At 47.1% G+C, this 15,292-nt stretch overlaps 2 protein-coding genes across 2 annotated transcripts; both read left to right on the top strand.

Moving 5' to 3' along the window:
- The first annotated feature begins 310 nt into the window (after positions 1–310).
- LOC136435872 (uncharacterized) lies at positions 311–1,749 on the top strand. Its single transcript, XM_066429583.1, has 3 exons — positions 311–388; positions 884–1,186; positions 1,496–1,749. Exons 1-3 carry the CDS (start codon positions 311–313, stop codon positions 1,661–1,663), a joined length of 549 nt encoding a protein of 182 aa, XP_066285680.1. The 3' UTR covers positions 1,664–1,749.
- Positions 1,750–2,402: 653 nt separating this feature from the next.
- Positions 2,403–15,292, top strand: LOC136435266 (apoptotic protease-activating factor 1-like). The gene is made up of 8 exons (XM_066428580.1): positions 2,403–3,410; positions 4,413–4,877; positions 5,158–5,405; positions 5,646–11,311; positions 11,977–12,210; positions 12,432–13,864; positions 14,344–14,652; positions 14,861–15,292. Exons 1-4 carry the CDS (start codon positions 3,386–3,388, stop codon positions 9,903–9,905), a joined length of 4,998 nt encoding a protein of 1,665 aa, XP_066284677.1. The 5' UTR covers positions 2,403–3,385; the 3' UTR covers positions 9,906–11,311; positions 11,977–12,210; positions 12,432–13,864; positions 14,344–14,652; positions 14,861–15,292.

Below are 15,292 nucleotides of genomic sequence, written 5' to 3'. Positions count from 1 at the left end.
CTTTTAAAATGTAACATTAGATAGTAAAGCAAGAAACATAGACAAACAAAGTGGAAACATGATTTCCTAAGAGTGTTTACATGTACAAGAAAAACTGCAGTCATCAAAATGGTTTCATGTAGACATGATCGAGGCACGGAACTTTATGTGACGTAATATGTGACGTGGGCGTAAGTGGCCAACCACAGTAGACAGTTCTAAGGAGTTCTAGAATGAGTTTGATCTCTCGTTGCTAGGATACGGGTCTGCGTCTATTGTCAAAATAGTCGTTGACATCTTGGCAAACCACAGAGAAGAGGAGAAACTAAGGATGGCCGTGTCGTCTCGCCTCCTCCTGGGGGTGGCACTTGTACTCCTGGTCATCGTAGTAACTGTTCCAGGTGCACAGGTTAGCATCTAAAGAAAACAATGCGGTGTATAAATAAGTACTGAACTTGATACACCCTGGGAGACATATTCAGTTCGAAAGTTACAACTGAATGGCGTTCGAAAGTAATGATTGGGACTGTGAGGAGCATATTTTTGTTACCCTCGCCAAGAAGGTAGCGATCACCGTATGTGTGTGTGTGTGTGTGTGTGTGTGTGTGTGTGTGTGTGTGTGTGTGTGTATGTGTGTGTGTTCACACGAAAAGTTTAGAATACATTGATTTAGTATGTGAGTTGGTGTTGAGACCTCGAAATCATTAGATTTTGGTCCCCCTAGCGGCTTTCTATAGTACTGCAGTGGTTCTGATATCTCGTGAAACTTCCGGTCGATATCTTGTACAAGCTATAGCTATGTTCACGTTGTCTGGTTAGTATGTAGCTCTTGTAGTCTTTTATTTATTTATTTATTCATCATCAGACAAGTCGGAAAGAAGCGACGTAAGTTTGGGCTCTCTAGTTAAAAGCGATTTACACACTGCAGGCCAAGCTGACGCACCTAGCCCGCAGCCGTCGGTCCGGAGTCAGTTGCCAGTCGGCCGGAGACTGTCAGTCCGGAGAGTGCTGCGCCGAGCGTCTGGGCCGCTGTCTGCCCCTGCTGACCGTGGGTCAGCTCTGCCGCCCCTTCACCATCCAGCGAGGCGTGGACTGCCCATGCACTGTCGGGCTCCACTGTGACATACCGGACTTCATGAAGAGTCGGCCCGTGGTCGTCCAAAGCGGCACATGTGCAGCGGGAGAGGCGCATGAAGCGGGTGCTGACGTAAGCTGAATGTGTGCAGTATGAGTCCTAAACGTCATGAATTTTAACTGTTATCATCTATTTATTCTCTCTGACTCTTCACGCTTTTAGACTCGGGCTCGGGACAAGTCTAGTTCGCTATTGTCGGTAACGAGCCGGGAGTGATGGTAGACAACCGGGCGTCATGTGTTGCCTTAGCATTTCGTCTGTAGTTACTTTCACTGGCGTTATAAAGTTATAATTTGTCCTTGAAGACTTCGTATAGACATGAACGACGTGCATGAATAAGGACCGAAACCATAGGTACACTGTGCTTTTTACCACCTCCAGGAGACTACTGAACAGGCGGCCGCGCCCCAGCCTGGCGTGTTCCGCCCCGGTGGAGGGAGGAGGGTCCCCTCTAAGGACAGGGTCCGTCATCTCATCCAGAAGATGGCTGGTGCTACCGCTATGGGCAGGACGTTGGGCAGGAGGATGCCTGGCAGAATACGGGGATAGAGCTCCGGGTAGTGGCAGCTTCACATATGTTTTGGGGACATGTTCAACTGTAGCAGTTGTTGAGGCCTTCTCATAGTAGTAGTCCTTTCATCGTGCATATCTGTACGATTGCTTCTCAGATCATACTACAACTTGCTACAACCATGTGGAGAAACCTTAATACACCAGCAGAATGCACTGTCAACCACCGTGACTCCTTGGTCTGTTCTTTGCGCTATGTGTTAAATGTCTAGGATGAAGTCCGAGGACCACTTTTTACGACATGAAACACACACACGCACACACACACACACACACACAAAGTTATGAAAAGTACCTTGATGTATTTTTCTAGTGGTACCATTGGCTGAATTGAGAAGCAGTTCAAGCGCCGTTTCGGGGAGTGATTAAACGGTTGCAATGGCCCGGTAGCTGGTGGGGAGTACTACATGTAACGTTACGTCTTGTTTGCGGTATGTTGCATGCTGCTGCTTTCTCGATCTGCTTAACCAAAGCACTTACATGTGGGAACTATGTCAGTTGAACACGCACCACCAACAACCTTGCTTTAGTGGTTGTACAGGTGTCTGGCCCAAGGGCCGTAGAAACGGAGAAGGGAGCAACTCAGTACACCATATTGTGAGGGAAGGAGTTTAACGAACTAAAATGTACAATACATATTACTAGTATTGGAACATGTCCGTCTTCTGTATTTGTTTCTGTGCCAATAAGTCCTAAACGAATTACGATACATACATGCATTGGTAGCAAGCAGTTAAAAGCAAAATATTCTGATCGGTATAATGACGTACAGTCTAGAGTCCATATTGAGAACATTCTTCTGTCGCTTGCCTGTATGTCATGTCAGCCTTTAAACAAATAACCACGTGCAAAATCTTAAAGGTGAATTGACATTGAACCCATTAACAAATACTTCTATAGTTTAGAGAGTCAAAAGCGCTACGCCCACTTATTACGGATTGTTTGAAAGAAGCTTTGTAGTCTAGGTACCACTAGAGTCGTTAATGATAAGTATTTAAGGGCTGGCTCAAGCTCAAGGAGTGCTGCCCTCAGTCTGTACCACCAACGGTCGATCGCGACTCATTGACTCACGAGGGAAACCTTGATCACTCACGTATCAATAACGAACTCATGTCGCTCCACTGACACCGGACATACTACAAAAAGAAAGATTTCTCAATAAAGACAATTATTGGTATTGATCAGTGGTTTGCAGTAGCGCTAAAATATTGATTAAGTCAGGTGTAATAGATTTTGAAATTACTTTGTAAGATCCCGGCGTCTGATTAGTTTTGTGATCATTGCGTAGCCTGGTGATGCCCTGAATGACGTATGCTACATGGCGGTGTTGTTTTATCATTTATGCGGGACTTGCGTGAGTACGGGTCCCAGAGGACAGGGGATTTCGGAAAGGCTTGAGTAGAGCCTTAGCGTCCAGGTGGAACTCCCTTGGGACAGAGGTGGCGCACGGAAAGCGTGTTGACCTGGATATCTGACGCTTTTTACAATAACACGTGGGATCACGTGACCGGTGGAACGTTACACCTGAGGCAACAAGGTGGAACAAAAGAGACGAACTCCAACCTTTCAACTTGGCGTGCCTGAGGGGTGGGGTGAGCAGGTAACAACAGTACACACCTGGACAGGGGAACGGCCGGCTTATGAATGCCGGGGACAGAGATGTCTGGTTCACCCTTTACCTGAACCACAGGTTCCCCAGCAATGGAGAACGTCGCACCTGAACCAGGTGAGAACCCGTGATCCCCTGGTAGTTTATGAAATGTACCGTTGTTCATGAAATGTACCGCTAATGTGTAAATCATACACCCGGGTTCACAGCACCCTTCTAGGTCACACCTTCTGCGAAAATGTGCCGTCAACAGGCACTGTGGCTTTCAACGGTAGTCGTGAATATATACGTAGACGTTTTACAAAATATAGGATCTTGTCACGACTATAAGCTTATTGTAACTTAGTCATCATTAATTTTTCACGACATAACACGTCCAAATATCCCACAACTGATTTGGTTCTTACGGAGAATCATTGTTGCTTGTACAAAGGCTAGGTATTGTTTTTTTGTCTTGAACAATGGTGGTGATGTATTGTCCCACGTACGGTTCATGAGATAACGGTGTGCGAGCTCGGCATTCGTATGGCACTGTCGGGAAGAACAAAGGACAGTCATTGGCTCCGGGTCACCCGTACCGCTATCACAGATGATGTGAGCCCCGTGGAATGTGGGGGACCAATCATTTTTACGCAATGAGCAATGTGTAGAGACATGTGAATCTTATCAAGAGGTCCCTAAATCGGGTAGCCATTCTTTGCATCGCGATCAAATCCAAAGTAGTCTTTCATCAATCACACGAAGGCTCCGTAGCTATGTAATAGGACACCTCGCTTGTTGTTCTTAAGATCATGTATCTCTTTGGGTTAACGTTGTAACATTGTGCACATGATAAAGGAGAGTTCTGGACTTGCGCCAGACGTAAGTAACAATAGAATGAAAACAAACATGCTGGCAGCCAGATATACACATCAGGATTTCAGAACCGATCGCGATAGCTAAGGCGCATCCCCTCCATTGTAGTTGTACGAACACATGGCAACTGTGCAGCTACAATAATGTGTACTTTTAATTCATGTACTTTTCTTTTTAACGAAAGCTACAACATTTAACATAGTGACATGACACAGCGGTTGTGTGATTGCAGTTGAATGTACGTTTCCCGCTTGTATCCCACAGTTCCTCAATGTTCCAGGCCAGACTGCCAGCCGCCCACGGACGATGACGTGGACTACATGTACGATGTTCTGCTGTCCTACTGTGACAGGAATCGACCCTGGGTACTGTACACACTCGCTTCAGAGCTGGAGAGGGACAACAACTTCGTGCTGTGTCTCAGAGACAGAGACTACGAGTCTGCCAAGCCCAGACTGCAGAACTTTGTGGATTTCGCCAAGATCAGCGCCAGTGTTGTGGTGGTGTTGTCGGCGGCCTACTTGGCGGACGGACCGTGTCAGAAAGAACTGGACCATGCTATCGCGTCAGGGAGGACAATGGTGGCCGTACGGTTTGATGGTTGTGAGATTCCGCCTCAGCTCAGGGAAAGAACTGACGTGGTGTTAGACCGTAGCGACGCGGCTTTCTGGAACAAGTTACACAGGTTTCTTTGCAGGGAGCTGGACTCCTCGTCGTCACATCATGCAGGTGAATGTTATTACGTTAGGAAATACTGATGTTTATATGTTTGAAATCACGCCAAAAGGAATGAAATAAATAGTTATCGAGAGAAGGGGATCGATGACAAGCGAGCTTTTCCTTATACTTAGATCTCCAAGGTAATAAAGTTGATGCGCTAGTTCTTATAAGTACATGTATACATTAATCGTGAAATTCAATTGTGTTTTCAGGACAAATATATGACAGTAATTGAGAAAACTCGTTTGCTTGCGAACCCATAACTCTCCTTTTGTTTTGTTTCTGAAAGGCGCACGCTGTGAACAGAAAGGGAGAAACACTAGCTTTCCCATCATGCCTTGCGTGGTGGTGGAGCGTCCCCATGACGTAGACGCTGTAGTGGTTCTTGTACAGATCACCATGGCGACGCTGAAGGGGCTGGGGCGGACAGGTGGGAGACGGGAATCCAATGTCGTCGGGGTTGTGGGGGAGGCCGGTGCTGGGAAAACCGTGCTGGCTCTTCACGTGGCACGGAAACTAATCGAACTCGGCAAAAAGGTACGATGCCTCCTGGATGAACCATATTTCCTTGATTTTGATTACCTACAGACTGATTTTGTTTCCGGTCAATCGGCTTTGTCGTTACAAGAAACGTTTGACAGATAGTTCCTGTCCGTGGTGCTGAATGGGCTAAGTACAACTCTGAACTAGGATATGCTGTAGCGCTATTCTGAACCGACTCTTTGTAACTTGTTTCCCACAAAGTGGGAGAAACTAACGATTTTGTCCGCCCCTTAGGTTTTCTGGATATCTGTTGGTGCGCGCCCTGACATTCTACACTATCTCACGCGTCTGGCAACTGCCATGGTCGGCCGGCAACGTTTCTTCTCAGAACTCTCCAAAGTAGTGAACTTCCTCATGAGCTTCACGGCAGACAAAGACTATGTTGTCATTTTAGACGACGTCCAGGATGTAGCTGACGTCACGGATGCTGTATGCTCACTGGCGGGAAACTGTGTGTTGTTCGTGACGTGTAGAAGTCAGGAGATGTTAGTGAGACTTCACGTGCCGCTGTCGAACGTGCATGTACTGGGCGGTTTGACTGCGACCACGGCCGGACTCCTGCTCCTGCGTAGTGCAGGACTTCATGGAGAGTTAAAGCAGGGTGATCCGAGAGCTGAGGCGGTGGCATCGATAGTACAAGAGTGTAACTGCGTACCCGCGGCGACTGCCCTTGTTGGGTCGAGCGTTTGGAACCCCAAAGACCCTGACTGGTGGAAAGGAACTGCCAGAGATCTCAAGGAAACTGAGAATGATCCCTATACCAGTAAGATATTGGGGAAAGCTTTACACGTTAGTTATGATTCTCTGCGAGGAGAGACTGTGCGGCTCTGTCTTATTGACTGTTGCGTGTTCCAACCGGACAGAGACGTCCCGTTGACTACACTGATAATGTTTTGGAAGTACCGGAGGAACATATCTGAAAGTAGCGCCCGAGGCGCTCTGTATCAGCTGTACAGCCGCTCGTTCGTTCATAGGGGAGGACAGCATTCCTCTTACCGCTTCCATGCCTCTGTACTCAGTTATGTGAAGACGAAGTTGAAAGAACCAGAGTCTCAGCTGCACAGAGATCTCCTGGAGTCCTGTCGTGCGGTGGGAGGGGGGGCATGGGCGGAGTGCCTCCAGGACGGGTATTACTTTGAAAATGCCGCTCATCACTTCGTCAGGGCGGGCTGGACCAGTACGCTTGTCAATCTTCTGACGTCATACCGGTGGCTGAAAGCCAAGCTCACACACACGGATGTAAAGTCGTTATTGTCTGATTTTAGGGACTTGAAGGCGCTGACACCTTTTGCTTCTCCTATACAAGAGGTACTTGATACAATTCGTCTCTCAGGTTGTGTTCTTTCCATCAACAAGTCTCAATTTGAAGGACAGTTCCTCGGCCGATTGTTGGAATCGTCTCATCCTCGTATTCAGAAACTGATCTGTGAGATGCAGCAGGAACCGAGAGGCGACTTCGCCTTGTATCCATCCTCAGCTTGCCTGGTTCGCCCAGGAGGCTGTTTGGTTCGGTCCTATTGTGGGCACACAGACGCAGTGTTGTGTGTTGCAGTTACAAATTTCCCCGACAGAAGGCGCGTGTTCACGGGATGCAGGGACTTCACCATACGGGCCTGGGAGCTTGGCTCTGGCCGAGACCTGGGCGTTCTACGCGGTCATCGCGGCGAAGTGTGTGCTCTACACCTGCGAAAGGACGACAGGCTGCTTGCCTCGGCGTCGTGTGACTGCACGATCAGACTGTGGGACACGAACAGACTCGAACTCTCCGCCACTCTGACTGGTCACGAGGCCAGGGTAACAGGAGTAGCGTTCACTCTGGACGGGAGGGGTTTGGTCTCGTGTTCACAAGACGGAGTGCTGAAGGTTTGGGAGGACACCGTTCAGATGCCGTCTGTTGCCAAGCTCTCGGTGTACAAAACGTCGAGGACGCGTTCCCTTTCCTCGTACGGTAGTTCCTGGAACATCCAGAAAGACATCGCCGCACACAGCAGTCAGATTATGGATCTCTGTTTCTATCACTGCAGCAGCAGGGTGGCGACTTGCGCTGCTGATTCGCTGATCAAGCTATGGGATCTGCAGGAAAAGGATCCCACAAAACGTGTTAGCACGCTCCGAGGCCACCGGGACATCGTTCGCAGTGTGACCATGACTAAGAACGACGCGTATCTCATATCATGTGCAGACGACAAAATCATCGCTCTGTGGAACACTGAAAGGTCACTTCTCGTCAGAACCTTGGTAAATCCAGGCGGACCCGTGGCCGCGATATCACTGGCGCCAGACGACACCACACTTGTGTCAGTAGGTGGCGCTGCTGATTCAGGTATCAAATTGTGGAACCTCCAGATAGGACAGATCATCTGCACACTGAGAGGTTCTTACACATGTGCGTTACTGGTGGAAACCACCGATGAACCAAGACTCATAGCATGTGATGTTGATAATAATACGTGCAATATTTGGCGGTTAGATTGTTCTAGCACAGAGTTTATTTCCTCAAACACTTCAGAGATCGACAACAAAGTTGTCTGCACCACGATATCTAGGGACGGAAAACTCACCGTGACGGGATCAGACGACGGGAAGTTAAGTATTTGGAATGCCGAGACTGGGCAACTTCGGGGTACTCTTGCCGTAGGTCAAAGTTATGTTTCTGTAGTGAGGTTGTCTCGCGACAACAGCATCGCTGTAGCGGGGTTCCAAAACGCAGAACTTGCCGTCTGTGACGTTGTCTCTCTGCGAAAGAAATGGACTTCACGGGGGCACAACGGTGCTATCCAATCTGTCTACATCACTAAAGATTGCGATCGAATCGTATCTGGTGCGAAGGACAAACAAGTGATTCTCTGGGATGCCTTGGAAGGAGTCAAACTGTATACTTTTGTACTCGACAACTTTGGCGTTGTATCCGTATCTATGGCTGGAGAATCTGTGATGGCCTGTACAGCAGAACACGTGCTGTACTCCTGGACTGTGGGCGGCGACGATGTAGACAACACAGTTGTTGGCCCGAGGGTAGAGACTCTACCCGGTCCCGTCGTTGTTCTGCCAGATCTGTGTAAGGTCATCAGTGGAGACTTCCGCAGTTCGGATTACGTCATATTCGACGAAGTCGGTCACGAGTGCCGACAGCGCAGTGGGCATGACGCTCGTGTGAGCGCTTTGGCCGTGACTCGGGACGGCACGTCTCTCATAGCGGGCTCTGTTGCCGGCACACTTACTGTCTGTAGTCTCTCCGGTCAAGGCGAGCCCGCGTACTTTATCAGTCGGCACGATGTCTCTTCAGATCCTGTTCTTGGTGTGGAGATAAGTGCTATCATCATCACCATGGCGACACACCAAATGACGTTTCTAACCGGTGACGTCGACGGTGCAGTAAAACTATGGGACTCTGACACCAGGACTGTACAAAACCCCGCCGACCGTTTTCAACTACTTGGCGCCCAACATGGCGGCGTTACTTGCTTCTGTAACCCCACCGACTCACTGGTTCTTTCGGGTTGCAGAGGAGGAACCGTCGCTTTGTGGGACCTGAAAGAACGGCACAGGGTTGCGTGCTGGGAGGGGCACCACGATGCAGTGACGTCAATCGACTGCACAAAACATGATGACGACATCACGGTTATCAGTACGTCATTAGACGGGACCATCAAAGCGTGGCGTCTCAAAGATGATCCCCCTTCCCCTCATCGTGTGTGGAAGTTAGCGGCGACTGTGCCAGCTCCTCGCTATCTAGCCTCCTTCACTTCAGAAAGCTGTGCTTGTTTTGTCAGCGGGTTAGACGACGGAACGCTGCGTGTTTTTACTATAAATGGTGAAAATTCTGTACGAGAGATCTTCACGGACCAAGGCAGTGTGAATGGCCTAGCCGTGCATTCAGACGGGTTAACCGTCATGTGTAGTCACGTGGGAGGAGCGTACACTCGTTGGAAGCTCGCCACTGGTGAGACGATCTCCACAAGGAAACGATTTTCAGGAGCGTCATGCACTAAGCGAATCATGGCCAACAATAGTATCATTTCTATGCGTTCAGTGCCGACTGTGATATCAGCTGAAGACGGTAGACTCACCATATGGGATGCCAAAAATGGAAGTATCAAACAAGTGAAGAACGGCACACGTTCGTCTACCAACTGTAAACAAAACTGCAACAGCAGTGGACGCAGAGACAGAGACCATCATGCTGGAAACCCCAAATGTTCCGAGACAACCGAAAGCCGAGGTGTACAGCATACGGCTCATCATGGTCAATATCAGCGACCGCGAATGACCGCCGTGACCTCGACTGATAATGGTGAACTCATCGCATCGGCGGACGAGAGCAACACCGTCCACGTGTGGTCCATAAATCCTGGGAACGAGCTTCTCCTCCTATGCAGCTTCACGTTTGACCATAAGGTCAACGACTTTTCTCTCTCAGACTCAGGGCGCATGTGTGTGCTGCTGGACGGTGTCTGCCTTTGTTTTCTGGAGATGAGGAAACCACATAACTGACTTTCTTATGTCTTCTGTAACCTCGAAGTGTAAGACAGCTGTTCTGTCCTGGTGTACTCTAGCCTCCGCCTCTAACTAACCATTAAACATACTCCTATTCCCGCCTGCAATTGCAAAGGTCAATTTCTTTTTTTATTTTATTTCAGAAGTGAGCCAAAACCATCCATACCTGACGATGATGTAATTTATATACTTTTATTGATGATAATTTTTAGTTCTAGATGTAGATATCATGCAGCAGCTAATACAGGGTTACATATATCACTATTTGTAAGACTGATAAACTGAGCGAAATCGGAATCTGGAAATATTATACCTGTAGTGAATGGGGAGGATCTAGAGTCTGTCACTAATGTATACACGATCGATCGCTATGACGTCATTGCCAGACAATCAACGTCTGATTTAACTACCTGGCGTCTGGAATCCCGAGCCGAAAGTCATTTCTAGCTTGCCATCCTCCTAGGCAGGGCTGTACGGCGGCATACACTACTAATGTCTTGTATCAAGGCATTAGTGTATACTGCCCGTACAGCCCTGCCTAGGAGGATGAGTGCTTGCATTCGTGTAGAGAAAGGTTACCCATTCCCCACGACACGAGATCTTCTTACATCAGCCATAGTTGAGTTTCAATAAAACATAGTTGAGTTTTCCTGTGTTCATCCAATTCTAGCTTGTGTCTCCGGTTTTTACGAACGAGTTAATGATCATCGGCAAAGAAGAAACAATAGGGATTACACTTGAGGCCGGTGGATCTTTAGGGGATATTCATAACAGCCTTTTTCGTTCATGTGTCGAGTCATCAGATATGAGCCAGATTGAATTTAACCCGAATTTAACCTTCGGACACCAAGAACAGGTGTACTTCCACGAAACATACGAGTTTGATCAAATTCGTACGGTTTTACTAGTAATAGTATGGATTGTATGTATTCAAATAAATTCGTTTGTTTCTTAGTATTGAATCGTATGAATTAGAATTCGTATGAATTCCGTAAAATTCGTATGTATTCCGTAAAACTCGCACGGATTCCGTAAAATTCGTGTGAATACTTAAGGCACCATTGGCGAGCTTCGCTGCAGTAATGGACCCCAAGATGCCTGCCTGTGCACGGAGGCTCAGGGATGATGACGTCACGTGAATACGCCCTGCTGATGATTGACCCTCTGACCCTTGTTGACCTACTTTTGTCCAATGGGATGACAAACTCCAGGCAAATCCGGAAAAGATGGCGATGACCAGAGGCGATCTGTCGTTCCGTTTGGCGTGCCACGGCGACTATGACGCCGTCGTGAGGATGTCTGAGGGGATTTATGAAGGCACGGACTACCTACCCGCCTTCTTCCACTCTTATATCGACGATCCCGACGTTACAGTGTTTCTGGCGGCGGTTGGTGACCAAGTGGTAAAGGCATATCCAATTCCAATTGTACAATTATTTGGAGTGTACCTTACTATGGGGACAGACTACGTCATATTTATACGTAAGACTGTTTATATGACGTAGACTGTTTTTGGCACTTTCGCATTAAATGGGATGCGTTTCTGCTTTTGTTACTATAGGGTATAGGCTCTTCGGGTCCTGGGTCCCGCCTGTCCGACTAGCTCAAATGACTATATAAACACACTCGCCTGGGTGTCATCTTTATTTACTACCGGGACTCCTATTCTCACTCCCTCAGCGATTATATCAAACGAAGATCAAGATGAAGAGCCCCGGTATTTCATATGATGCCACCCAGGGTAACCTGAACTAAGAGTAACAAAAATATCAGCGACTGTCTTATCGCTCAGGCCAGGCTACACAACTGGCTACATTTAGCTTCATCGAGGAGGTTTCAATTGAGTTTCTGATAGAAACCTCAAGTGATACCACAACGTCTATAATGTATTATACCATATCTTATTTCTAGCCCGACAAGAGATAAGGTTTTACTGGTGCCATTTAGCGATCTGATGCATGATTGATCTTATTCTCTAGTGAACAATTAGCGTTGCTTCTATTGATATTGTTGCGAGTATTAGAGCGGGATCATAAATTCAGCATTTTATTTTCTGTCGTCGTTACAGGTTGGACTCAGGGCGTCCAAGTTCACGGAAAGTGGAACTGTGTTTATCGTCAAAGCCGCAAGGGTCGCACCTGACTGGAGAGGCCAAGGCGTTGACCGAAAGATGTCCCTGTACCAAGAGGAGTGGGTCCGCCGGAATCGCCCCAACGTCAAATGCAAGCGATCAGTGATGGGCACCGACTCTAGTACCATGATAGAGTCCATGAAGAAAAAGATGCGGCATGTTTTTAGCTTGGTGAGCCAGACTTCTGTGAATCATCATGTTGATCTATTATAGTATACGGAATTCTTTTGTAACCACTTGTTAAGAGCTATTGTTAACGGCATTTTACACAGCCACAAACACTCTAACTGTAGCTATCCTCCTCCGAGTTACTGTCCGTCTGAACAAGAGAACTTTTTGCCAGATAACTAGTATTAGGACTATTCTTAAATGTAACTTTATTTTCCCCTCAGCCCTACATAGGGTACCAGGGCGGACCCAGTCTCTGGTGGCGACAGGACCCTAATCAGATGGCTCAACTGGATACGACCGGCTTACCGGATGTCGTGCCTCTTCGGGCCGCAGACGGCGACTTCTGTACGGCTGTACGGAAATGGCTTCCTGCAAAGGCTTGGAACGGCTACGAGGGTGAACCCGTCATCCTGGTTGACTGGGACCCGTATAACTTTAATCCGGCAAACATAAAGCGTCTAGAAGCGCGTAGCACGTTTGACACTCTTAGTCATAAGGGAGAAGTAAGTTTAAGCATCGTGTCGACGTACCCTAGCCCTGGCGGGAGAACGTTGCGCATAGATGTGTATGCTGAGGACTGTCCTACTTTACTAAAACACACGTTAACACACCTGTGCGATGCAAGCCGTACCTTTTCCAGTGACCAGATCGGTTTGGGAATCACTACGAGTCTGTTTCAGTTGGAGGACTCCATTCACGAATTCTGCAAGAACGTTTTACAGATGGACTTGTTACATGGGCCCGATTTCCAGGCTGTCGTTTTTGAATGTGAATTATGACGCAGATATCTCCTGGCTCAAATCAAGCGTTGGATTCTTGATCGAGGTTCTGTATGTAATATAGGTTGTTTTGATATACATTGAAATACACCCACCCTAGAATCGATTTATCAGGACATATATGAATAAATGAATGAAGGAATGAATGATTTTATTGCACAACAATTGCATCAGTGACAGCGTATGTTTATGAACATTCATGAACATATGTACCGTATATCCTCCTACGGATACATGTACATGTATATGTAAACTTTACACCTATTGTTTTATGTATATCGTGTTGCACACGGATAAGTTTCACATAGACAACCCGGTAGCTATCTTTTTAGTTTCTTGTATTCTTGTGAATACCGTAGAGAGAAAGGGGGAGGGGGAGAGGGAGACAGACAGACAGAAACAGATGGAAAACAGAGAGAGATGCCTGTAGGATAGACCTTTTATCGAACTAGAAGATGTTACAATAAAGTTTTTAAACCTCTACATCCGAACTGATCCTAAGAACTTCGAATTTCATTCATATATATGAAGACCTGCTTCTCACAAATCAGGACTGACGCGTATGTGTACGTTTGGCTGCACTGCAACACACCTGAAAACATGACCCACCCGAAGGTAGCCATGGTAACAACAGCTGCATTCCTTTGTTCGAAATACGTCGAAACTATGGATAAAGAACACAGACGGTTAAATTCTAGAACAGAATATTTGGAAACCGCACCTAACATACCTAGGTAACTGACAACTCACGGGCAGAGGGTGTGTGTCTTTCTTTGTCCTGCAGCCGTCTTATTGAGTGGAAACGTGAAGACCATATCATGAAGACGATGAAACGTGTCCTTGTTAGGGCCATCTTTGTCCTCATGGCCGCTATGGTGAGTAGAAATGCCCTGATGACTACAATTGAATCCCCGTTTAATATGAAAAAAAGAAGATTTCTTGTTGTTGATATCTATCATCGGAAGGCTATATTTTGACTTCAAAGGTCTAAAGATTCCCACAGTTGCTGGTTAGTGAAGGTCATGTATAGACAACACGACCTCGTCCTTTTACCATGACGTGGGTTTTCACTGCATGTAACATTACCTGTCTGCTGTTAAGACAGATTTGTTGTTCAAACCCAGGACAGAGTTTGTTATCTGTAACGTTACGTGCGCGGATGATATGTAACGTTAATACTTGGTCTACACCTCTGGTGTTGGCACTACATTATCATGACGTCCCTTTCCTTGACTTGTTGTCTTCATAAGTCATATGTACGTAACGTAAATGAGTATAATTAAGATCTATACGTACTAACATCGTATCATGGTCGATGTAACACAGTGATGATAAATTGTTAACCAAATCACAGGCTGTGGAGGGGATGTTCTTCAACCAGCACTTCAGGAACAGACTCGGCCCCAGACCGGAGCTGGCAGGTACATTCTGTACCACCGACAACGACTGCGCCTCTGGCGAATGTTGCACGATGCACAAGCGGTGCAGGTCGCAGATTACCAACGGTATGTGCTACCCCTACAAGATCACGCGCAAGGAGACCTGCGACTGCGAAGACGGGATGAAGTGTCAGGTCTTCTCTAGCATGAAGTGGAGTGAAGTCTATAACCAGAAGGGAAGTTGCGTTCCAGAGGACCAATGGAGGGCAGTGATATCCTCACAGGTAAAGCTCTCATTGATCAAACGTACTACAGGTACAAATGGTAGGGACAATAGATCAAGTTGGACACTAGCAGTGACACGTGATTGATTCGAATATCACCACATCCATCCTCATTGCCCCCAAAGTTAGATTTCTTGGTTTGAGAAAAAAGGAAAATTTTTATGATTATGAACTAGTTCCATCTCTTCGAATTCTTTTTCACCTACAGGACCTAAAGGTCCACGACGACTGGAGCGACAAAAATCCATCCGGGGCCAAGATCTGGCTGGGCAACAAGTTCAGGAACAGCATTGGGTACAGTTCCGGAGTCCTCTCGGGCCGGCGCGGGGGGAGAAAACGCCGAAGTGGCGAGCAGACGGCGCCGTAGACCTGAAGCATGATGGGCTGCTTGCACTGACACGGAACAACCTCCGGTTTATTGTCCAATGTCATAATCGCCAGTGACTCAGATGTATTACCTACGTACTACACAAAGATATATGCCAATAGAACACCAGAAACAAACAAAAAAGGTAATTCAAGGGAAGCATTCATTGCGAATATCTAACACATCTTCAACATCATCAGCAATACATTTTGTCTCCGTAAAATTGGATGTCTCATTATCTGAAATAAAATTGCAGCAGCTGCGTGAAGAACA

This window comes from Branchiostoma lanceolatum, chromosome 5 (assembly GCF_035083965.1).
Source record: "Branchiostoma lanceolatum isolate klBraLanc5 chromosome 5, klBraLanc5.hap2, whole genome shotgun sequence".
In the NCBI taxonomy this organism is placed as follows: domain Eukaryota; kingdom Metazoa; phylum Chordata; class Leptocardii; order Amphioxiformes; family Branchiostomatidae; genus Branchiostoma; species Branchiostoma lanceolatum.
Note: the sequence above shows the minus strand (reverse complement) of the source record. Positions and strands in the feature narration are given on the sequence as shown.

Bases quoted from the DNA above. Each gene is read 5' to 3' on its own strand.
- LOC136435872 (XM_066429583.1), top strand. From the start codon at position 311: ATGGCCGTGTCGTCTCGCCTCCTCCTGGGGGTGGCACTTGTACTCCTG. The intron at 389-883 runs GTTAGCATCTAA...TGGGCTCTCTAG, and splicing joins TAACTGTTCCAGGTGCACAG to TTAAAAGCGATTTACACACT. The intron at 1,187-1,495 runs GTAAGCTGAATG...TACCACCTCCAG, and splicing joins CGCATGAAGCGGGTGCTGAC to GAGACTACTGAACAGGCGGC.
- LOC136435266 (XM_066428580.1), top strand. From the start codon at position 3,386: ATGGAGAACGTCGCACCTGAACCAG. The intron at 3,411-4,412 runs GTGAGAACCCGT...TGTATCCCACAG, and splicing joins GAACGTCGCACCTGAACCAG to TTCCTCAATGTTCCAGGCCA. The intron at 4,878-5,157 runs GTGAATGTTATT...TGTTTCTGAAAG, and splicing joins CTCGTCGTCACATCATGCAG to GCGCACGCTGTGAACAGAAA.